Genomic DNA, 23,379 nt, shown 5'->3' with positions numbered 1-23,379 from the left:
CTTTGTCCCTCAATCCTGGGCCCTTACTTCTGATCTCTGGCCCTCACCCTGACCCTGGGCCTAGGCCCCAATCCTAAAGCGTGGTCCTGGCGCCTGGTCCCTGACTGCCTGAACCCAACCTGAAACCTCTCATCCCTTGCTGCCACGAAAGACGTTACCGTTGCCCAATTATCTTCTAGTATTTTCACGAAACGGAAAAATTGTGCCCAAAAACTAACGACAGACACGTATTCTTTCCTGGAGCCTGAGCTACCACTTCTCTGTTTTGCCAAACCAGGTGTGTTTAGCTAAAAATAATGCCAACTGGGTGACGCCATCGGTTAAGCACCCAACTCTGGGTTTTGGCTGGGGTTGTGATCTTGTGGTTGTGGAATCGAGCCCCGCATCAGGCTCCGTGCTCAGCACACAGTCTGAGGGACTCTCTCCCTCTCCGTCTGCCTTTCCCCCGACCTGTGCACATGCCCGAGCTCTAACACATAAATCTTTAAAAAAAATAACGATGTCTTCCTGAAGTGTATTAGCATGGTACAGAATGAGGTAATAACACAGTGAGAGAAAACACTTGCTTGTAATAAAGAAAAAGTTTATTTTTGAAGATTTTTGGAAAATATGTACTCAAGAATTTCAATCCCACATAGGAAACACAAGCCATGCCAAGAGGCCCAAGTGCCGTAACTATATTTACTGACATCCTCTGTGTTCACCCAATGTACATCCACTCACTAAAATTGCTGTTAGAAGTTTCTGGCATCGATTCCCTGAAAGGTCCAGACTTGCGGAAGCGCCGTTACACACACAGTTGGTGTCTACATTACGTACTCGGTATTAGTACATTTGCGATTTCCTGTGCACATGTCTATGGCTTTCCTACTTTCAAGACGAAAATCACATACAGAAATACACATTCCTCAAAACACACAAGTCAAGTTGTCTAGAATGCGGGTTACAGTACAGAGGCTACAGGTAACGCACAATCCATCTGTCGGGAAGCAGACAGTAGGAGTGCGTCGTCGTGGGCTCTGGTGAGGAACACTTTAGCCCAGGAAAACCCATTTACAATTCTTCTCTAGGTGTGTAAGATAAACACCAAACTATCTCACATATATTATATCTACATATACTTTTAACCAAATTCTGGTTTAAACATCACAAACTGACAACATGTAAACACAAACACAAATGTTAAGAAAGGTTTGACATATGTAGGGAAAAACATGTCTTAGGCATTATGAAGTTTTTATAGTCTAGCATAAAGGAAAACGTGGTTTAAAAAGAAATAAAATCACATACAATTAAAAACCTTAGTCAAGCCACCTAGTGTAACAGATTTCACAAATACTGTGTATTTGACATTATGCTTCAAATGTCCATGCTTGCAGAGACTGCTACGTATCAATTAGAATGATGTCAGCAGAGATGTGCACGCTAGGAAGTGACCGCAAGTGAACGTAAACCACGCACCTCTGAGACGAGGATGCTTGACCTTCAGTTAAATGCCAGGTTAAAAACGACTATGAAGTAACTGTCTTTACAAAGGGTTACATTTTCAAATCTAGGGCAACAGACATGTATCCCCAGCTACGCATGCACACAGTATCCTGTGAAAAAAATGATACAGTTACCTAGAAAAGTTTAAAAAAAAAGAAGAAGAAGAAGAAGAAATTAAATAAAGAAACAAACTACCAGAACTCAGTTCAGCTGGTGAAACCACAAAGAGGTTTCTGACACCCAAGAAGCTCAGGGATAAAACTAGTCATTAACTCCAGACGACACATCCAACATCAGCACTCTTGAGTTCGGGTTTCTTGCTAACATTTTAGGCCATTCTTTTCTTTCAGAACAAAAATAAGTTTGAAAAGAACCGATGCTTTGGAATGACCAATAACTTGAAAGCCTTCTACCATCTGACAGGATGGCTTCTCTTCTAGACGCAGAGCCTGGTAACGACAGAAAGCGCTCAACCCAAAGGGCCCAGAGAAGGTAGACTTCACAAGTCACTGGTGCTCAGACCATTCCTTTAATGCAATGGAGCTACTAAAATACACGTATTTGTTATTAAGAAAAATTAGAAAACACGTCTTTTCCCCCAGAGTTATAAAAGACAAAACCTATATGATTACAGAAAAATAGCCAACTAATGTTAAAAAAAAAAAAAAAAAAAAAAGCAGAGGCTGTCGGTAACACTGTCCCCACTGTACTTCCTGCAGCTTAAACACGTCCCCCCGTTTTGAGGACTGAGCACATCCATGCCTTAGACACCCACTAGCGTACTCAAGGTTGGGTCAACGGTCATCCCTACCCTTGGGGTAAAAGTAATGGAGCTCATTATACACAATACTTGCTTCATTCTTGAGTATTCCCTAAGGGATTATCTGACACTCATTCTTCTGAAGGTAAGAAAAGGTGTCAGGAAAACATTCCAAATCACTTTGGGATTCCAGACAGACATCTAGCAGTTTGATACTTTTATTCTTCCTCCCCCATGACAATTTCCCTCCTTTAAAATTACAATCGACAACTCACATAAGATTTAATCACATTTACTTAAAATAAGGGAGAGTTTTTCAATAATGGTCCCCCTCCAGGAAACTAAAAGGGTCAGTGGAGATCAGCGCCAGTGCTCAAGAGGCTGGTACCATAAAGTTCTAAGTTGGACACAGGTGCCTCACATCTGGGAAAGAGGTTACACACTTACAAACTTGTGCTTTCTTTCACACCTTTAGGAGCAACGCGGGTTAATTTCAACTTCCCTGCTTCCCGGGCAATGCCGACGTGCGTCTCGGGTGGGTCTGTGCGCGCAGATGTCAGAGTCTCACCGGAGCAGAAAGCAAACACCCGTCTCCAGGAGATTCTCTCCCTTTGGAGAAAACATCCCCCTATGCACTTTGCTTGTCAAAAGACCACGTTTACGGAAATGATAGCGACGAATGGAATTCTAGAGGAAACCCAAGAACAGACTGAACACAGAAAGGTGGAGAGGACCGCACTCGCCTTCCCCACGGCTGTGCCGGCGACCCCGCGAGGGCCCGGGTGGGGTGGGAGGGCGGCCTCGGGCTGCACCTCGTCCGGTGCGCACAGACTTACTTCTCCCGGTAATAGAGCAGGTAGTACTTCAGGGGGTCTGGCAGAGGGAGGCTCAGGACCTTCTCGCGCAGGAAGTTCACCGGCGGGGCCGGCTTCGCCTCCGGGGCTCTGTCCTCCTCCCGACGCGGCTCCTCTTCCAAGTCCTCACAGCTGTTGTCGTCGGAGGGGCTGGAGATCCGACTGGCAAACACCTCCTTGTCCAAAAAGACGATCGTCTCCATGCGACGGCGCCGCACTCTGCGTCGCTTGGCCCGGGGAGTGCCCTTCAGTCCGAGGCCGCTGCCGCTCGCGGTCTCCTGACGGATGACCTTTTTAATGGCGCCGCGGATGGCGATTCGAGCCAGGTCCTGGAGGCTCCGCACGGCCAGCGGCGCTGCGGGCAAAGAAGGAGACGCGTCAGCCGGGGCTGCGAGGGACCCAGACGGCACAGAGCCCCACCTCTGGAAAACCGTCCCCTCGCGGTCATCCACGCCCGCTGCCGCCCGCGCCGGCCCTGACGCGCGCGCACGTGGCCCTTCTCAACGGTATTTCCTGGCGCGCCGCCCCGAACTCCTGTACGCGAAGGAAGCAAGGCCGTCGGTGTCACCGGTCAGAGGCAGGAGAAAACCCTGGGTGCGTGACTGTTTGCTGTACTCATTCCTGGGTTCTTTCTCATCCAGTGGAACACAGTGAACGTGGGGCTCCAGAATTCCTTTATCTATCTTTACATTTTCACGGTACTTTACAAATTGAGTGTCTGTTCCTTTTTTAATAGAGAAAAGCAAATCTAAGTAGGTACAGAAACGCCAGCGCACCCCGAGGTGACACAGAATGAGGTAACCGAAGTCCAGCTCCGGGTAATGCAGGCGGCACGCATATGGCTAGAGCTTTTCTCTCAAAGGGGGAGGGATTAAGGGTTGTGCGTTTAAATACAGTACACTGAAAGCCACCACCACTTCCTTCCCTCCAGGACCTAACTCTTCTTTTTCACGATTTTATTTATTTATTTGACAGAGAAAGAGATCACAGCAGGGGAGCAAGCGAGGAAGATGCGGGGTTCCAGCACCTAAATTCTTCCCCAAAAGGTGACGATCTACAATACAGGGAAGGTTCTTAGGTTGTCTGTAGTATTTATTACCCAAATCAGAGCGGCCTGCGCAGAATCCCGTGAATGCCCGTTCCACGGGACCCGGGGAAGCCCCTAGCCCCAGGCTCTCAGCACCTTCTTCCCTGTGTCCACACCAGGCCTCCTCTCCCACTCAACAGTCTCCTCCCTGTTGTCCAGGATGGGCTCCAGCATGCGCCCTGCTGCACAACATGTTTGCCGGGAGTGCTCCCCACACACGTAATCATGACTTTCTGCACAATACACCCACCTTGCCTTGCCTTTCCCTTCAGTCCGCTGAACGGACTCCTTCTCTGGCTCACCCCCAGGTCCCGCTTGAAGGGAACCAACTTAGCCCAAGTCTCTCCTGCCAGCCCCTTCTCCACCACAGCCAGCAGTGTTCCCTCAGGGGCTGATTTCTACCATTTCCCCCACTCTATGTGCCTATCAATCCCTGCTATGCTAACATCCATGCATGCTATGGTTCAAGGAACAAAGACTGGGCAGTGGCTCCCAGGGCTCTGCTCCACTCCTGACCGGGGTCCCGAGCACCCCCCAGACCCACATCCACAAGAGATGCTGGACACCTCAAGGCCCACGTCTTTCCTCAGAAACACCCTATGTACCTGCCCCCAAATCCCTTCAGCTTCAGAGGCCACCGTCTCCATGGAAACACCTTCGCTACTTTAGAAAACTCTGGCCCAGGAAGACAAAGTTGCAAATAACTGTTCATTCCGGAGCCCGAAACATCACCGGGCTATTTATCAGCCAGCGTTCGCTCCAAAGCTCTGGTCTCAAAACCAGCCTCTTGGGGTGCGCTCCATGCTGTCACAGTTCTTCCCCAGACCCGGTCAAGGCCTCACGCTACAAAATTTGTCTTCCACCAAACCTCTGAGAAGCCTTGCAGACGCATCGACAACACCTCACCTTCCGACACTCGGGCAGCGCTGCGGAAGGTCGTGCCCTAGCTGCCTGTGAGTAACGCCAGCATCTCCGGGGGAGATTCCCAGGGCGCACACACATGACAAACTCAGCCTTCACCGGGCCACCAGGGTCATTGAGAAGACAGAAGCACCCCATCTTTTAGTTCACACACACGGTGGCTCCCACGGCCTCCAGGACAAGTCTAACTCACGCAGTAGACTAGTTTCTCCCACTCGGACCATGCCGAGGGGCCTGTATGTAGAAAGTCCCCATCAGCCTCTGCTCATGCTTTTTCTCCCTTTCTCCTCTCCTCAGAAAATTCACTTTCACCCAAAATGTCCCATCCTCTGTCAAACCCTCCCCGGCCCCTCTCAGCCCCTTTCTGTATTGTACTGCTGCTCATTACCACATTTCAAGGACCATGTCTATGGCAGGTGACCTCCACTTAGCAGAGACCAAGGCAGTGCATGACTATCTGATAAATGATTCCTCACAAATTTAAGAAAAAAAAATTTCTGGAAGGAATTTGCTAACATGTATCATCTTTGGATTTGAGATTACGGTTATTTCTTCCCCTTTTTTTGTGCATTTTCCAAATTTTCTAAATGATCAGAATGCAGAATCCATGCTGAATGGTTTTATTTTAAATGAAATCACTAGGATTCTCATTGCTGTGTAAATTTGTTTAAATTATAAAACAGTATATGGATAATGCTGGCCCTAATGTCAGCACTTTCTGATTCCACATCCTGAAGGAGTTGAAGACAGAGGGCTAGCCAAATCAATCTCCATGGCAAGCCTCCCACCACCAGGCAGCAGACCGCCTGAAGCGTGTGCCCACGAGGCAGCCCCGAGGAGGGAGGGGTCCCGTGACTCTGCAAGAGCCCCTGGCCCAGCGGTGCTGGCAACACGCTGTCTCTGTGAGACTTCGCCACAGAGCAGAACTAACTCCTTCTCAAGAGAGCCTCCTGCCTTCAATGGCGTGGCCAGCAAGAATTCCCGGAGGTTTAAAAGAAGGCAAAAACAACCTAAAATGGGCTGAAAACAGATTATTACTTTTCTTAATGTCTAAAAATCATTTGTAACGTTTTAAGGTTTCAGTGGGTAGAAAAATGTTCCTAAATATTAAAAGGCTCCTTACAATTCGTCTCTCTCTTCAAATTCTAATGAGGTTTTTTTAAAGATCCAAAAGATAAGCAAGGGTTTTTGTACTTACGTAACTGGACAAGTCTTGATTTTCCAGACTCCGAATGACAGGGCTGAACCAGAGGAGCAAAAGAAACTGCCAGAATCTTTTTGGTCTCCCAAGCAGAAGGGCCAGTTCGCGTTATCTTAGTCAACTGCCCCAAAGAGAAAACGAGAATATTCACAAGATGTGGCTACTGTCAGTTTATATTTAATCATTCCTCCACATAAACTAAAAAAAAAAACCCGCAGAGATACTAATAAATAACCTGAGCACAGAGGTCCCTAACATGATGTGACATGAAGTACCCAGGAGGTATTAATATTGTCGCAAGGGTGTTTTGCCTGGGTATGTTCAAAGCCTCTAGACCTAATTCCTGTTTACGAGAAATACGTGTGTTAGAGAAAAGAAGTCAAAGAATACCAAGAAGAATCCATCAGACGAGACCACTTCCCTGGGCTCCCCACAAGAGCCAGGGCTGAGGGTGACGCTTAGTAAGGGGCAGGCAGGAGGCATGGACATTCTCAAGTCTGAGTCATTAAAGACATTCACGACCACCTGCAATGATGCTTCAGTCTAGCCAGGACCCCAGGCTGTTTTTTCCGGAGGACAGAAACCATGAAGAACTTGTGACCGTGACCTTCTTGTGTGACCGTGACCACACGCCAAAGAGCAGCTAGTGCTGCAGGCTGCTCAGGGCCACCTCTGTCCGAGCTTCTCCTCGCTCCAGCACTGAGTTTCTGAGTGACGTCACTGCCACGACACACAGACCTGCAGAAGAGCCTGATTAGACAACACAGCCCTCCTGTGTGTTCTGTGTGATGGTGCCCATTTCTGAAAGGCCTATTCAGGTCACAGTGCTATTTTCTGCTCAGCTCTGACATGCTGAGATTATATACTCTCTTCTCTAAAAATATCCAAGCCAGCAAATCCTCTTAAAAACTAAGATTCTATATCATGAACCTTGGAAGTGAAAGCATTAAGTAGCCACGTACTAGGTAAACATCAATAAGTCACTCACACTCTTATGTACGAGCAAAAACTTCTTTTTAAAAACATTTTCTTAAAGGAGAAGTTCTAGTTATAATGAACATCAAATATCTAAATACAATCGATAAATAATGTGTGAACCATTCAGGAAAACTATAAATCCATATTCCATGGTCCAGACACGGAGACGGATACTGAAAATCCGCTACAATCCTCAAATCAGTATACAGATAACACAATTCCAATAAAAGGACTGACGTATTTTTCTGATACAACAAAGATTACTAAAGTAATTTTAAATAAAGGGGAGCCTGGGGGGCTCAGCCGGTTAAGCAGCCGACTCTTGATTTCAGCTCAGGTTGTGGGATCGAGAGCCTGGGTCGGGTGTGCTCAGCAGAGTCTGCTCCAGCAGCCTCCCCCTCTCAGTCCCTCCTCCCACACCCCCCATTACCTGCACAAGCACTCTCTCTCTCTCAAATATTTTTAAGAAATAACAGCAATTTAAATAAAGATGTATATTTTGGGGCACCTGGGTGGCTCAGTGGGTTAAAGCCTCTGCCTTTGGCTCAGGTCATGTTCCCCGGGTCCTGGGATCGAGCCCCGCATCGGGCTCTCTGCTCAGCAGGGAGCCTCCTTCCCCCTCTCTCTCTGCCTGCTGCTCTGCCTACTTGGGATCTCTGTCTGTCAAATAAATAAATAAAATCTTTATAAATAAAAAATATTTAAAACAATATTCTGAGAAAGAAGAGCACAACTGGGGACACACCACCCCGCTATCCGCAACGATGACAGCAATAAGCCGGTGGGAGTCCGCAAGGGCCTGGGAGGCTCCTCTCCTGAAAGGCAGCTGGCAGAAGTTAAAATACGGAGTCTCGGATCCAACACTTCTGCTTTTGAGGCTACACCCGCAAGTATAATCGTGTAGACGAAGATCAAGGCAGAGACTACGCACAGATGCACCCGCACACCCTCTGCACAGCAGCAGCGCTTGCAGACAGCAAAAGGGTGGAAAGAACCCAAGTGCCCATCAGAAAAACACATTTTCATACACCAGGAAAGGATATTTTTAAATAAACGACATAGGGACAGAAAAGAATTTCCACTTACACCAAATACCAAACCCATAAAATGAACAATAAGTCACGTATAAAACCTAAAACCATCCGCTCCTACTTCTTATGTCTGGATGAATATACGGAATGGAAAAAATGTGCCTATCTTCACTGAAGTCAAGTCATGGAAAAAGTACGTTCGCTTGTATATTTTTTGAGTACACAGATAAACTAAGAACAAACAAAGTGGTTACCTACAGGTGAAGTGGAGAGGACATACATGGAAAAAAAATTCTGTGAGTATTCATTATTTAGATCTTAAAACCCCATAAATATTTTATAAAGTTATAAACCATAAAATGCAATCCCTAAAAACAAACAAATGAGCTCTAAGTCGGGCTAGCAGCACAACCACACAGGGAAGTGTTATCTCCAGGGACTTTGAAACACGTTTGTTTGTACATCCGCAGGAGAAGGGCAAACTCAGCCATCAGAGAGCCTCCAGCATGGGACACAGCACCGCGCAGAAGTCAGGAAAACCCTCTGGTCCTGACTTTGAGCAGGAAGCACCAGTATAAACCCATGGTGTGTTCTGGTGTCCAAAAGCCAAACCAACAGAAACATAAGTACGTATGGAGGGAAGGGGACTTCTTGGCTCCAGAATACCACTCAAGAAAACCAACCCGGTATCAAAGATTCCAACAAAGGCCCCACCTGTGTTCTCTAAACACCAATTCCCAATGAACTTAAAATTAACAGAGATCCTCAGAAACAGTTAAATCCAACTTTGTGGTAAAAAATACACAAAATGAGTGTGGAGTATCTTTTCTTACCAGAAAGTAACAAAACCATCAAAGACTACTGAGGGTGTATCAGAGCCCAAGAGCCAACCTGGAGAGGTGCCTATTGGCCAAGACGGGACATTTTAAGTTTCAATAAGAATCATACGATGATTAAAATTTTAAGTACATCTATATTCATGAATTCACAATGCCGTTAGAAACCAAATAAAATCTTACCAGTCACCACTTTCAACAAATGCTAGAGAACCAGATTACTGAGGAAACTGATAGACATAGCTTAAGAATCAGAATTTATCCAGCTTCTCCTTATAACGTGTACCTAGGGTAACCAAGTAACTGGTAGGAGTGTTTCTCTTCATGTAAGTATTCCAGGTACTATAAAGTCGCAAGATACGAAATCAATGTGCCAAAATCCACTGCATTTCTATACGCTAATGATGCAGCAGAAAGAGAAATTAAGAAAACAATCCCATTTATAACTGCTCCAAAAATAATGAAATATCTAGAAATAAACTTTAAAAAGAGGTGAAACATCTCTACTCTGAAATTTATAAAACACTGATTAAAGAAACTGAAGATGACACAAAGACACAAAATGGACTAAGGACCTGAATGTGACACCTAAATGCATAAAAGTCCGAAAAGAGTGCATAGGCAGTAATGTCTCCGACATTGGTCGTAGTGACATTTTTCTAGATGGGTCCCTTCAGGCAAGGGAGACAAAAGCAAAAATAAACTGCTGGGATTACATCAAAACAGAAAGCTTCTGCACAGCAAAGGAGACAACCGGCAAACTAAAAGAATGGGAGAAAATACTTGCAGTGACTCATCCCACAGAAGGTTAGTATCTAAATTACATAAAGAACTTACACAACTCAACACCCAAAACCCAAATAATCCAATTTAAAAGTGGGCAGAAGACATGAACAGATACTTCTCCGAAGAAGACATGCAAATGGCTACAGACACGGGAAGACGCTCCACGTCACTCATCATCAGGGAAAGCAGCTCACAAGCAGGATGAGGGGCGCCTGGGGGGCTCAGCTGGTTGGGCACCCAACTCTTGGTCTCCGCTCAGGTCACAGTCTCGGGATCGTGAGATCGAGCCCCACATCAGGCTCCACACCCAGCACAGAGTCTGCGTGAGATTCTCTCTTCCTCTCCTCTGTCCCTCCTACTCATGCTCTCTCTCTAAAATAAATAAATAAATAAATCTTTAAAAAAAAAAAAAAAAAACCATACCACAGTGAGACACCACCTCACCCCTGTCAGAAAGGTGAGAATCAACACAGGAAACAAGCGTGGGTGAGGACACGAGAAAAAAGAACCCTCCTTCTCCACTGGTGGGATGCAAACTGGTGCAGCCGCTCTGGAGAACAGTACGGCGGCTCCTCAGAAAGTTCAAAACAGAGCCGCCCTACAACCCAGCACTGCACTACTATTTCCCCAAAGAATATGAAAACCCTAATTCAAAGGGACATCGCACCCTCATGTTTACTGCAGCACAATCCGCAACGGCCAAGGTATGGAAGCAGCCCAGGTGTCCGCGGACAGGCGAACAGACAAAGATATGGCATAGACACACACAATGGACTATTACTTGGCATAAAGAAGAATGAAATCTGGCCATTTCCCATGACACGACTGGAACCAGAGCACATTATGCTAAGCAGAATAAGCCAGAGAAAGACCAATACCACAGAACTTCATTCATACGTGGGATTTAGGGAACACAGTAACTGACCAAAGGGAAAAAAGAGACAAACCAAAAAACACTCCTAAGGAACAAACAGGATCACCAGAGAGGATAGGGGACACAAGAGAAGGGGACAAAGAGTGTACATCCGGCGCTGAGCACTGGGCAGTGCACCGCACATCGGCCGCTAGCGGAACACCACACGCTAACTACACTGGAATCAAAGAGAAGACAAGGGTTAAAGGTACCAGCTGAAGAGATGTGACGGGATCAGCGTGCACTGTCCCGCAGCCCCTACGGAGATAATAGGTCCAGGCCATAGCCTCACTGCCCACCTTGGAGAACGAGACAGCAGGCGTGCCGGGCCTGCCCACGGGCGTGCTCTGTAACGCCGGTAAGGTCTCTCGCACCCTCAACTGGAAACTAAGCAAGTCTTTCGGTCCAACTAACAACTTATAATGAAATGAGGAGCAGAAAGAGATAGGTAGTCTCCAAATCTAGACTACAGGAAACTCTGTAAGACAAATCACTTGATTTCTTTTCTTCAACAAGTATATTACAAGGAAAAAGGAGCGGGGGGCGGGGAAGAAAAGAAAAAAAGAGGAGCTCTAGATAAAAACACTTGGGAGATGTATCAGCCGGGGGTGCCAGGCTGGCTCGATAGGTGAGGGGAGCAACTCTTGCTTTTGGGTCACGAGTTTAAGCCCCACGCTGGGTGCAGAGATTACTCAGAAATAAAATCTTCCAAAAAATAAAGAGAGGGAAAGAGAGAAAGATCAACCAAATATAAGATATAAATCTTAAATGGAGGGGCGCCTGGGGGTCTCAGCTGGTGGAGCGACTGCCTTCGGCTCAGGTCACGACCCTGGAGTCCCAGGGTCATGTCCCAGAATCGAGTCCTGCATGGGGCTCCCTGCTCAGCAGGGAGTCTACTCTCCCTCTGACCTCTCAACTCTCACTCTCTCTCTCTTTCTCTCTTTCTCTCTCAAATAAATATATAAAACTTTTAGGAAAATCTTAAATGGAGATCCATTCAAATAAACTATTCAAGCAAATTTTGAGATAATCAGAAAAATTCAGAAAAATCTGAACACTAGCTGGCAATTTTAAAATACTAAGAAATTACTGGTGATTTTTTAGGTTGATAACGGTTTTGTGATATCTTTAAAAACAGCCCTTATCGGGGCACCTGGGTGGCTCAGTGGGTTAAGCCTCTGCCTTCGGCTCAGGTCATGATCTCAGGGTCCTGGGATCGAGCCCCACATTGGGCTCTCTGCTTGGCAGGGAGCCTGCTTCCTCCTCTCTCTGCCTGCTGCTCTGCCTACTTGTGATCTCTCTCTCTCTCTCTCTCTGTTAAATAAATAAATTAAATCTTTAAAAAAAAAACAAAACAGCCCTTATCTTTGATAAATACACTTTGAAATATTTATGGATAAAAATTTTGTTTTACTTAGCAATAGTCACTGCAGTCTGTATATAATAGTAAATAACAGAATGTTATACAGACAGCCCCATGGGCAATTCCAGGAGCCAGAGGACACACTATGCTCAACAATTACACAGGCTACAATACAAGCACGCAACATGATGACATAGAATATTACATGGCTTAAAATTATCTCATCAATTAAGGAAAACATCATAACTTCTAAACAGTACGCGCAATGACTTCCTTAGAAAAGGGTACTAACTACAAGTATCATACACCAACAGTGCTTAAGGTAAGGGTTGTGAGCAATTTTTCTTCATTTTCGTATGTTCTGGATGTTCAGCAATGAATGAATCCTTTTTAAACAAAATAAATTAAATGCTAACATTTTTTAATTGCAGAAAATCCCACAAAAATGCACAATCTCCCAATTTTTATCATTTCCATTTTTCCTTAGTTCTTTGTAACTGAGACATTCTCCCTGATGACCAATTCAGTTTTGATTAATCTGCTTGTTGATGACAACTTGTTTTTCTCAAAGAAGCGCAACAGCTACGACAGACACATACATGACCAAACGCAGACAGAGACAAGATTCCTCTGAAGGAAGAGTCCTGTATAATACTCGCTGTCACAGACTCACAATTAGAACAGAATGACTCTAGTGACGTCTACACACAATTCTAACACTAGAATAAGCATACTGGAACAGCTGTGGGCGGGGTGGGGGGGCGGTGGGAAGGGAGAGGGGAGGACAGACAAAGGAGGTGAGGCTCACAGTGCAGGCTCCAGGGTGCCTACCTGAGTCAGGCCCTGGCCCAAGCTAGGTTGTCTTTATGACCTGTCCCTGCCTGTGCCCTAATTTGTGAAACGGAGGGAGCTGTCATGAGGCATACAGGGAAAAACACATGGAAACTTCTTGGAACAGACCTTGGCCAACAGTTAAGCGTGTCAGTTATGAGAGGGATCTGACCTTCTCTTCCAGTGGCATGACAAGGATGCCCCCTACTTTGAGAAGACTCTTCATGTACTCTTCATGCTCTTTCTGCACACCAGCCCCACAGTACACACGATCGTACTGAGAACAATCTGGAGAAATCTCCAGGCAATTGCCAGTAACAAAGGAAGGTTCACAGAAGTCAAATCTAAAAGCAAAAAATGTTTTCCGTAACTGAATATATCACATTGTAGCAAGTCTCTACAGTAAATCTATACTACCCACAGGTTACGTTTTCCTTGAACAACCCTAGAATCACATAATACCACTGACAGAGTTAGAAGCTGCAAGTCAGACCCCCAAAATAATTGTATCGTTAATAAACAGAAACCTAGAAATCCCAAACAAAATATTATGAAAGTGAATGCCACAAACATAACACAGACTTCTATCATCTAACTTCCAATCATCACTGTCTTTGCTCTGTTTTTATAAATCATTACCTTATTTAAGATCTACGAAAAACAAGCAAAATGAGGGGCACCCAGGTGGTTCAGTCGGTTAAGTGTCCGACTCTTGGTTTCAGCTCAAGTCACGATCTCAGGGTTGTGAGATGGAGCCCCATTCGCTTCGGGTTCCACACTCAGCCCCTCTCCCCCCCACACTTATGTGCATAAGTATGCGCTCACTCGCTCTCTCTTCCTCTCTCTCAGATAAATGAATCTTTAAAAAAATAAAACATAAAAACCAATAAAATGAAAGAAAACTACATTTGGTGTTTCTAAAAATGTTAAATCCTAAAATAAAAACTTTAATACCTTATTTAAAAATGGCAAGAGGTATTATATATACTGTTCAAATACAAATGCAATAATTCTGTTTAAGAATTAGGTGATAAATTATTATCTGTGTTGGAATGTGAAAATTGGGTAAAATGAACATTCTATTTCCCTCTCCTATTCACTGGTGAAAAATTACCTTTCCCTGGTGTCATAGTTAAAAAACCTAAAGCCCTCAAAAGCACAAAATATTTAAGAAAATAATTAGAGGGGCACCTGGGTGGCTCAGTGGGTTAAAGCCTCTGCCTTCAGCTCAGGTCATGATCCCAGGGTCCTGGGATCAAGTCCCACATCAGGCTCTCTGCTCAGCGGGAAGCCTGCTTCCCTTCCTCTCTCTCTGCCTGCCTCTCTGCCTACTTGTGATCTCTCTCTCTGTGTCAAATAAATAAATAAATAAAATCTTAAAAAAAAAAAAAAAAAAAGAATTAGAACAGCTTTGCATACACCCAATTCTCCTGCCAAAACTGAATCATGTTATATGAACACTAATAAGCTTTTGTCTCCCATCTAATCAAGTTTAAATTATAATTCACACAACCCAAGGGTAGTATTTGATCTTACTTGTCAAAGCTGTCGCTGGTTCTAATGAAGAAGTCCAGCTTCTGCTTTGCATATTCTATTACATCCGAATGGAGTTCAACCCCGTGGTTCACACCAAAAGGACCTAAAATGTTCCAGAATAAAAAAATTTTTAGAACTAGGGCAAGAACTCTTACTCTTTATTTCTGTTTTATCCACTGCAACACACCAGATTCGGCATGTATAATTACATGAAGAAATTCGCAAGGTTTAGAGGTCTTACCACATTACCAGGCCTAAATCACCCAAGCTAAATCTTTAAATATGCAGGGTAGACTATGCTCACCACACTGTAAATATTAATAACTGTAAATACTTGTTTCTTTGACATTACCGACACCACAGCTTTCCAAAGCCTGGGTTGTTCTGCTCTCAAACCTTTGAAGAATTACTTGAAGATGTAAAAAAGCCAAGATCTGCAACCAAGAATTCAAGATCTTACTAATGAATTAAAGAAGAAAAATGTTATTTCCAAATGACACTGGACTCAGGACTGTGTTCCAGTAGAGGTTGCCCCAACTACTCAGACATGGGCACAAACAGCTTTTGATCATCATTAAAATAAAACTATAACAGGGACACCTGAGTGGCTCAGTTGGTTGAATGTCCAACTCTTGATTTCAGCTCAGGTTATGATCTCAGGGTCATGGGATTGAGCCCCACGTCAGGCTCTGTGCTCAGCATGGAGTCTGCTGCAGATTCTCTCTCTCCCACTCCCCCTGCCCCTTCCCCCACTCGTGTACGTACACATTCTCACTCTCTTAAATGAATAAATAAAATCTTTTTTAAATAAACTATAACCAAGCCACAATGAAACATTTTTTATATCAAAGGAGATTTATCAGTAATGGGAAATAAAGCTGTGAGAAAGGTTATAAGCCCACTCAACAATAAAGGTATTATTTCCTCTGTATAAAACTGCCTCTAAGTGAGATCTACTGACACAGCTTGGGTGAGTCTCTTTGTTTTGGGAATTCTTTATATGAAGGTCAAAAACAGGCAACACTTATTTATGATGACGGAGGACAAAAGGGTCCTCTCCTCTCTGGATGGGGAGGGACAGCTTGAGAGCTTCTGGGGCGCTGGGTCTACTACGTACCTTGTTCTAGTTAGTACCTGCATGAAGTTGGATACGTACACCAAACATCACCAAGCTCCACACCTCACACGTGTTCATTTACTGTAGGTTAACTTACACAGCCATTTTTAAATATCTCCATGGGAAAATCAACAGGGCATGAAGAACTTTATTTACTGGACGGACATACCGAAGTCACAGTGCAGCACTTAACCCTACGGCCCAACAGAAATACTGAAAAATAAGCAACCATCTGTGCACCCGGATCTTGACATTTTGCCACTTGGGCTTCCCTGGTCCCCTGACAGCACAACACCCACCCCAAGCCAAGGCTTCCTTCTCCTCCACCGGGACAGCTCACCTGGGGCTCTCCTCTCCCAACATCTGTCAAATGCACAGCTGCTGCGAAAAGATTCTCATTGAAACACACCCTACCTGAGAAGCATTTTCAGTAATTACAACATCAAATTCAAATTGTCCAATCTCAAGCTCCTCTGCCAAATCACCGACTTCCCTCCCCACCACCCTCTGGCTAGGAGCACGCGCCAGAAACCAAGAAAACCTTTACTTTCCCACTCATCATAGTTTCATTAGCCCCTCATCCTTTATCAAAACCTATTAAGCACTTAATTCTCATAACAGATATAGGACATAGTTCCTAACCCCAAGGAGCTTAACACCAAACAGAGCAGTAACACAGAGCCCCCGACTCAGCCCAATAAAAAGCTGACTAAGGGGACGGAGGGCATGGGAGGAGTAAGGACTGAGACATCAAGGGCATGGCACTGAAGCCAGCCCAAAAGCCCTCCCACCCCTGCAGGAGGGCTTCCCACTCCCTCATCACACAGCACCTTCAGGTCCCCTGCACACAAGTGCAGCAGCAAAGGGATAAAGTTCAGGGCCAGGCAGGAAGGCAGCTGGATCTAGAGAAGAGTCGGATAAAAGACTCCAGACCTCATGGCTGCGGGCACTGGGAGGCCACCATGGTCTTCGGCCCTGAAGTGGTGTGCAACACTGAAGGCTGAGCTGACCGGAACCCACGGGGTCCAGACAGAGGCAACGGCCGTGCCAGCGCAAGGTGTCTACCCGGGAAAGCAAACGCTCCGGTCACCTCCTTCACATGCATCACAGCAGCACGGAGTACCCACTGCGACCCCCAAGAAGCCTCCATTCCTTTAGAGCTCTCCCCACCCAACATCTGATCACATTCCCAGCAAACGGGGGGCTCACAGAAGAGAAGCTGTTGAGAATTTCTGGGGCATGTCAAGTGCAGCAGGCCGCGTCAGGCTTACTACAAGAACCGAGCATTTCAGTTCCTTTCCAGAGCATTTCTAACCTAGTCAGTTTGATACCCCATCCCACTCTCCACCAAACACCATCTCACCCTTAGCTCCCCCAGTTTCTCAGCTGAACTGAATTACCTTTCACTAATTCCAGAATGATACATCACCTGGGCTCTTCACACAGCAGTCCTAATCCAAGACAAATTAAGTTCAAAAAGCATTTAGCTTTAAAAAACAAAACAAAAACAAACTTAAAAATTTGAGGATAGCAATCTGTGGCCTGAAGTCAAAGGTTCAGTCTCAAAACTTCATCAAATTCCAAAGTCTATGAACATATAAAGAATCCAAAATTTCATTCCATACCCACAAAATCAACTGTCCCTGCTGAGACATTCTGTAACGCGCTGTGGTGCAGACGCCGCGCTCCCTCGCCAGTGCAGCAGCAGCCCCAGCCCCGCTTCCTCCGCAGAGAAATCTTTCAAAGGGCAGGTCAGCCCCCATTACTCCTCTGGCAAAACCGTTCTATCTCAGAGTAAAAACAGACACCTAAACCCTCAATTATTGGACACTGTCGTTCAAGAACAAAAGTGCCCATCGCCACGTGCAGTCCTCCCCAAGTCTTACTTGGGGAAAGAGGCAAAACCTGTGAAATCCTTCCCATCCCTGGAATTTACTGACAAACAACACCTTACAGATACTAACTTTTTGAGCATTAAAACAAAACAAACCAAAACTTCTTGGAAGAACTTTAACTTCCAGGGAACTTTAAACTTCGTCTCGGTTTACAGAGTGTCAAAGCTGGGTGACTGTACCATAAACGAAAAATCACCATAAGGTCCTGATTTACACAATTCTCATGGTCCTCTGCTGTGCAGGAGGGTGCGCTGGACAGACAGTGGAGGCACAGGTGGCAGGGGTAGGGAACAGGAGGAGTCCCTCCTTTCACCAGCCCACCCCATGACTGTGTATAAACCAAAGCAGAGGACTGCTCAGAAGGCACTCCGACGAGGGCCCCACAGAGGAGACGCTGCCGGCGGACGCCCTTCCCCGGCACCAGGAGACAGACGGTGCTCTGCTGCACTCTGTCCGGACTCACCGAGAATGAGCCCCACCATGGAGCTGAGGTAGCCCGTGCCACTGCCCAGGTTCAGGAAGGAGAGCCCCGGCTGCAGGTCCAGGGCCTCCATCACTTCCGAATAGATGCACGGAGCCGAGAGGTGGATGTTGCCGTGCTTCCATGCCAAGTCTTTATAAGCGTTTTCTTTAAATTCTTCAAGATAATAGTCTGCGCGATCGATAGCCCGGAAAGCCTGCTCGACCGGCGCGGTCCGGATGTACTGTGCCTCTTTCAGGTTGTCCACCAGCTCATCGTTGTCCTCGCCGGCGCTCACCGCACCTCCCATCTTCCAGATCGCACTTGGGCCACGCTGCAAATACAAACGTTTCTGAAGGGCTATTTACATTAAAGGTCAGAGCACACCAGTTAGGGTTCTAATAACATGCCAGTCTCAAGTTCTGAATTCTGAAAATATCACAGATGGAATATATTTGATCAGCAACTGTCTAACCCACCCCACCCCCTCCAAATTCTGAAAGACAAAAAAGCCAAAGATGAAATTCCATTATAACCATCCAGAACCTTGTAATTTACAATTTCGAAGGCATGCAAATGAACTTGAGGTACCTAACACATATCCGACAGCTGCAAACAGCATTTAAGAAGGAACTCGATATTTTACGACAAGTAGTCAATCTACAAAGTCAGGTATTTAGGGTTAAAATTATCTTGAATATAGATCTGCCTTAAAAGGGATATATTCACATATGGCAAAGTCAACGGATATAAGCATAAAAAGAATATAGATATGTCTACAAAAATCACACTACTACCAACTTCTCTTTGAATACTTCAAGTGCTACAGATCACTTTTGATAAATAAATCTTTAAAAGCAAAAAAAGGAAATAAAGGTAAACAAATACTATAAAGTTATTCACTGTTTATCTGAAATTCAAATTTAACTGTTATCCTAAATTTTACCTGACAACTCTACACCCCCACATACACATCAAGTCAAGGAATCCACTCAATCTGTTCACTTGGATATTCGGATGTACAAATTTCAGGCAAAAATACTACAGGATGAATGGGGATATTTTATTGTAACAAATACAAAATCTGTTTTCAGGCTACAGCTGCTCCAAGGACTCCTACACCCCCTTTGGAAGTATATGTAATGCAACCTTTCTACCTCTTTAACAAAAGGTACATTGCTTATCTTCTTCCCAACTGCATTCAAGAAGAAAAAGCAACAGTGTGATCCCTTCTTAGCCACCTGCTAACATACAATGTGCCTCCATCTAACTCACAGGAGCCGTAACCATAAAAATATCTTCTCCAATTTTATAGGTAACCCATGTAACTCTTTCTGAAAGAATTATTTTACTTCACATAAAATGGTAACATTTTACAAAACACCTGATGTAAACTACTGGGGAAAACAGAAAACACCAGACTTCACAAAGACTGACACATTTTCTAATTCACTTCCATAATGACATACTATAATTTATTATTACAAAGTTTATCCTTGCTTTCCCCCTCACAATCCTCTGGATTTCTAACAGCAGAACAAGAAGCATAAACCCTGGGGGGAAGAGCTTCCATACACATACCCCATGCACACTACTGGCAATTGTGGTGGGAGAGGTTTTCCCAGGAATAAAAATAAACAAACTCATGATAAATCTTCAGCTTCTCACAACAAATACACAAAATATATGAAACCTAGGGCTTAGTATAAATGCTCTAACATTTCATGGTTGGAACAGTACATCTTCATCATCAAGATCTTAGACCTGAACATTATACTTTCCAAATCACCAGGATGGCCCAATTATTAGATTTTCACCCCATTTCAAGATGTTCTGGAGCCCTTGCTAGGTTATGGTCCATGGCCAGTTAACTTAGCCAATTGGACGAACTGCTAATGAGGTCGAGTTTAATCTTCGATAAGCTACTTACTTCTGAGGCTACAGTCTACATCCCTAGTCTAGGACAGTCATCTTAAAATATAGGTCACTGCTTAAAAGTGAAGTTGCGCTTGCTTCCCAAATGTCTATGTGGGAAAAGGCCTGGAAACCACACATCTTCCATGGTGGATCTAACTCTCTACGTAATGTCCTACCACCCTATCTCAGTGCCATCATTCTACCTTCAGAAAGCAAACACTAACTCTATATTGGACACACTTTATTTTCTACCATGTAATCTATCACTTACTTCCAACTTCACCTCACTTTAAAAGTTTACTCACATGCAAAAGCTAGCATTTTAGTAAAAAGAGCTACAATCTTACAGGCACCACCCACCAGTCCTAGGGGTCTGGTTAGCTTCACAACATACTGAGGCAAATTGGGACCGAGCAGTCATTTTACTCCTGATTACAGACCAGTGCATGAAGAGACTAGAATTCAAACCCACGACCGTCTAGCCGAAGGCCTACATTCTCAAATTCTCAAAGAAAAAAACATTAACACATAACATGTTGGTTATCTTTGCCACAAATGACAGACTCTGTGACGATACGGTAACCCTCTCTGTTGCTGCCAGGAGGAAGCGTGTGACCATCGGCAGGGTCTGAAAGTACGAACTCTGCCTGCTCATCTACCTCTCCTCACACTGCGTACAATCACCGCTTACTCCTGACCACCCCAAAACACCAACAACAGATTCAAAGATACCCTTGCCCAACCAAATAATGGCTCTACCATCTAGTCAAATCCAACTGTTGGAAGTAATGAGAAATAATTTCTGGATGCTGTACTTGATTATACTTTGCAATCCTCCGTATAATTTACTCCTCTGGGGTAACTGGCCAACAGGACAACCTTACTCTCACACTGCTCCTTCCAAAACCAACTGCCAAAGGGCAGTGAGGAAGACAGGTGAGCAGCAGCAGCCATGGGAAGGTCCCAGGACTGATAGCCAAGGAGGCTAAAGCTGGGTCAACCAGCCCGAAGCCACGATCATGGGGGTTTGCGGTTTCAGTCAACACTGGGTTTGTCAGAGTACACATGGAGGGCCACGGCCCAACCCGCGTATCACTCCTTCAGGGAAATACGGACAAGGTAATTTCATGTGGAAAATGAGCTGGGAGGGAGGGACCCTGTCCCGCAAGCCCTGAAAAGTTTGCCTTTTGTGTATGCAAGGGCCTGACTTAAGTTTTGATTGCTGAGGAATAAACACTTGTCCTCTGCCACTCCATGAAGAGCCAGGCCTCTGTCTGAAATCTGCTCTTAGTTGGTTTCCGTAACAGACCTTTTGGGCCACTTGTCTTTTCTCTTCTCATGCTTCACATTTCCTCTTTTGTCTTATATTCCCCAGTAAAAAGGAAGCCTGAGAAGCCCTAGGCTCCACCCTCAACCCCCGATGCAAGCAGAAACTAACCCTAACTCTCTTCACGGCCCCCACCTCACTGTGGGACCCCAGGTATGCTGTCAACTTTCCAGGTTCTGTAGGTAATAACCCGCTACTCTTCTCTCCGTTTCCTGCCGGCTGTTGCTGAAAGCTGTCTTGGATTAGAGTAACTGCAGGGGCCGGTGCAACCGCACCAGTGATTGAGACCGGCAGAAAACAGAACCAAAGCCACACCCCCTGCCGGCAGAAGAATTAAAAGAAACCGAGACTTGCCGTGAAAACTCGAACTCAGAGAGGGATGTTTTTCAAACACTTGAAAGGCTGCCTTGTATACACCATTCCTGGAGCTAACAGAAGCTGGATCCGTGGAACACGTTAGATGAAGATTATCTCTACTCGACACAGAAGAGCTTTCTAACAACTAGAATTCCAAATACTGAACTGTTCTTAGAACCTCCACAGCCTGTCTCCCCCAGGGATGGCCCTGGTTAGGTACAAGCTGAGGTGGGGGCCAGGAGGCCTAGGCTCAGACCCCATGCCCTCAGAGGTCCCCTCTCATTCCACCTCTAAAGCTCTACTTCACCCGAGCACAGCCCCAAGTTCTGAGCTGTCTGCAGGAACCTGACTTCACCAATTCTTGACTGTCTACTCGACACCCTTTTGGGTTAGGCAGCCGTTCACTTCGGCCACTGCCCTGCCGAAAAGAAAGAAAAAAACCACGACAGGCTAGTGATGAACAAAGGGGGCGGGCAGAGAGTTGGGTCACTTTTCCGAGGGGCAACGCTGGAGCACAAGTCAGCACGGAGAAATCCGAAGCGCCGACACCAAGCCCAGCCAAGCTCTCCTTCCCCAACCACCCACCTTCTCCAGGGGCCTGGAGTCCCGGGGTTCTGAGCCAATTCTCAGTCGGAAGGGCAACAACTGTCCCTACGGTTCTGCCCTGGAGAGTGAGTGTTCCGTCCTCCCTACACCCAAGACGGGCCCCGAACTCGCAACCCAAGACCGACAGGGGCAGCTTCCACCGGCTGCGCCCGCGGGTGCACCCAGACTGTCGCCTTCGGAAAAGGTCCGAGATCATCTGTTCCGAACGCGGACCCGCCTGCACTCGCCGCGCTACTCCCCGCAAACGTCTCCCGCTCGGCACGCCCGGCGCGGGCCGCGCGTCTCTCCAGCACGACCAGGGGCGCCAGCGACGGGCACCGGGAGAGGCCGCGGGGGCCCCGGGGAGCCGGAGGGCAAACCAGGACGCCCCCCAGCGACACACCCCCGGAGCGCTGTAGGGCACGGGGCCGCGCTCCAGAGAACACGCGCCCTGGGAGGGTTGGGGGACGTGGGGAGACGCAGAAGGGGGAACCCGGGGACGGGGAGGGCAGACGCGGGGGAGGGGGCTGGGGAACGCCGGTGGGGGGAAGGGAGCTAGACGCCCGGGAACTGGGCGGAGGCGGGGAGAGGCCGGAGGGGCGCCGGAACGGAGGGGACGGCCCCCGGAGGAGGGGTCCAGGCACTCGAGACCCGGGGAGGGGAGGAGGACAGAGGAGGGAGGGGTGGTGGGGGAGGCGACGCCGTCGCCCGCCACAGGCCGGGCCGAGGGCGGCGGCGGGGGCGGCTCTACCTCCGGGCTCGGCCGGCCCGCGAGATCCGGCTGCCTAGGCCGCGACCTGCAGCTCCTCCGGCGCCCCTCGCCCGTCCGCAGCCCGGCTGCGCCGCCCGACCGCCGCCGCCGTAAACATCCACCGCCCCACTGCGCCTGTGCGTGCAACGGCCCGACTGCGCGTGCGCCCGAGCCTGGCCCTTAAAGGGGCGACGGCGCGGCTGGTGGGCCCCGGCGCGGATGGTCCGCGAGGCGCGTGGGAGGCCCCGCCTGTTTCCCGGGTATTGGAGCGGGAGCGGTCCGAGAACAGCTGCCGGTCAGGGTTATGACTTCCACGTACCAGCAGAGCCGGGACCCAGGGAGGAAGGGCCAACAGGTGAGAAAGAAATGAAAAAACTGTGTGATG

At 46.7% G+C, this 23,379-nt stretch overlaps 1 protein-coding gene across 12 annotated transcripts; it reads right to left on the bottom strand.

Moving 5' to 3' along the window:
- Nucleotides 1-566: 566 nt before the first annotated feature.
- PCMTD2 (protein-L-isoaspartate (D-aspartate) O-methyltransferase domain containing 2) lies at nt 567-23,149 on the bottom strand. 12 transcript variants are annotated; one of them, XM_047744260.1, is made up of 8 exons: nt 22,995-23,118; nt 21,825-22,076; nt 21,437-21,619; nt 18,061-18,486; nt 14,586-14,688; nt 13,222-13,393; nt 6,309-6,432; nt 567-3,457 (listed from the first exon to the last, which is right to left on the bottom strand). In XM_047744260.1, the coding sequence occupies exons 4-8, from the start codon at nt 18,365-18,367 to the stop codon at nt 3,081-3,083; spliced, it is 1,083 nt and encodes a 360-aa protein (XP_047600216.1). In that variant the 5' UTR covers nt 18,368-18,486; nt 21,437-21,619; nt 21,825-22,076; nt 22,995-23,118; the 3' UTR covers nt 567-3,080. The 12 variants fall into 12 exon arrangements, with proteins under 12 accessions (XP_047600216.1, XP_047600224.1, XP_047600219.1 ...); XM_047744268.1 differs by lacking the exon at nt 21,825-22,076 and having other exon boundaries at nt 18,061-18,391; nt 21,413-21,622; nt 22,995-23,128; XM_047744263.1 differs by lacking the exon at nt 21,825-22,076 and having other exon boundaries at nt 18,061-18,391; nt 21,413-21,619; nt 22,995-23,126.
- Nucleotides 23,150-23,379: the final 230 nt, after the last annotated feature.

Source organism: Lutra lutra, chromosome 9 (genome assembly GCF_902655055.1).
Source record: "Lutra lutra chromosome 9, mLutLut1.2, whole genome shotgun sequence".
NCBI lineage: Eukaryota > Metazoa > Chordata > Mammalia > Carnivora > Mustelidae > Lutra > Lutra lutra.
Note: the sequence above shows the minus strand (reverse complement) of the source record. Positions and strands in the feature narration are given on the sequence as shown.

Bases quoted from the DNA above. Each gene is read 5' to 3' on its own strand.
- PCMTD2 (XM_047744255.1), bottom strand. From the start codon at position 18,367: ATGGGAGGTGCGGTGAGCGCCGGCGAGGACAACGATGAGCTGGTGGAC. The intron at 14,689-18,060 runs GTGAGTCCGGAC...GGAACATTTTAG, and splicing joins CATGGTGGGGCTCATTCTCG to GTCCTTTTGGTGTGAACCAC. The intron at 3,458-6,308 runs GTAAGTACAAAA...CTTTGCCCGCAG, and splicing joins ATCAAGACTTGTCCAGTTAC to CGCCGCTGGCCGTGCGGAGC.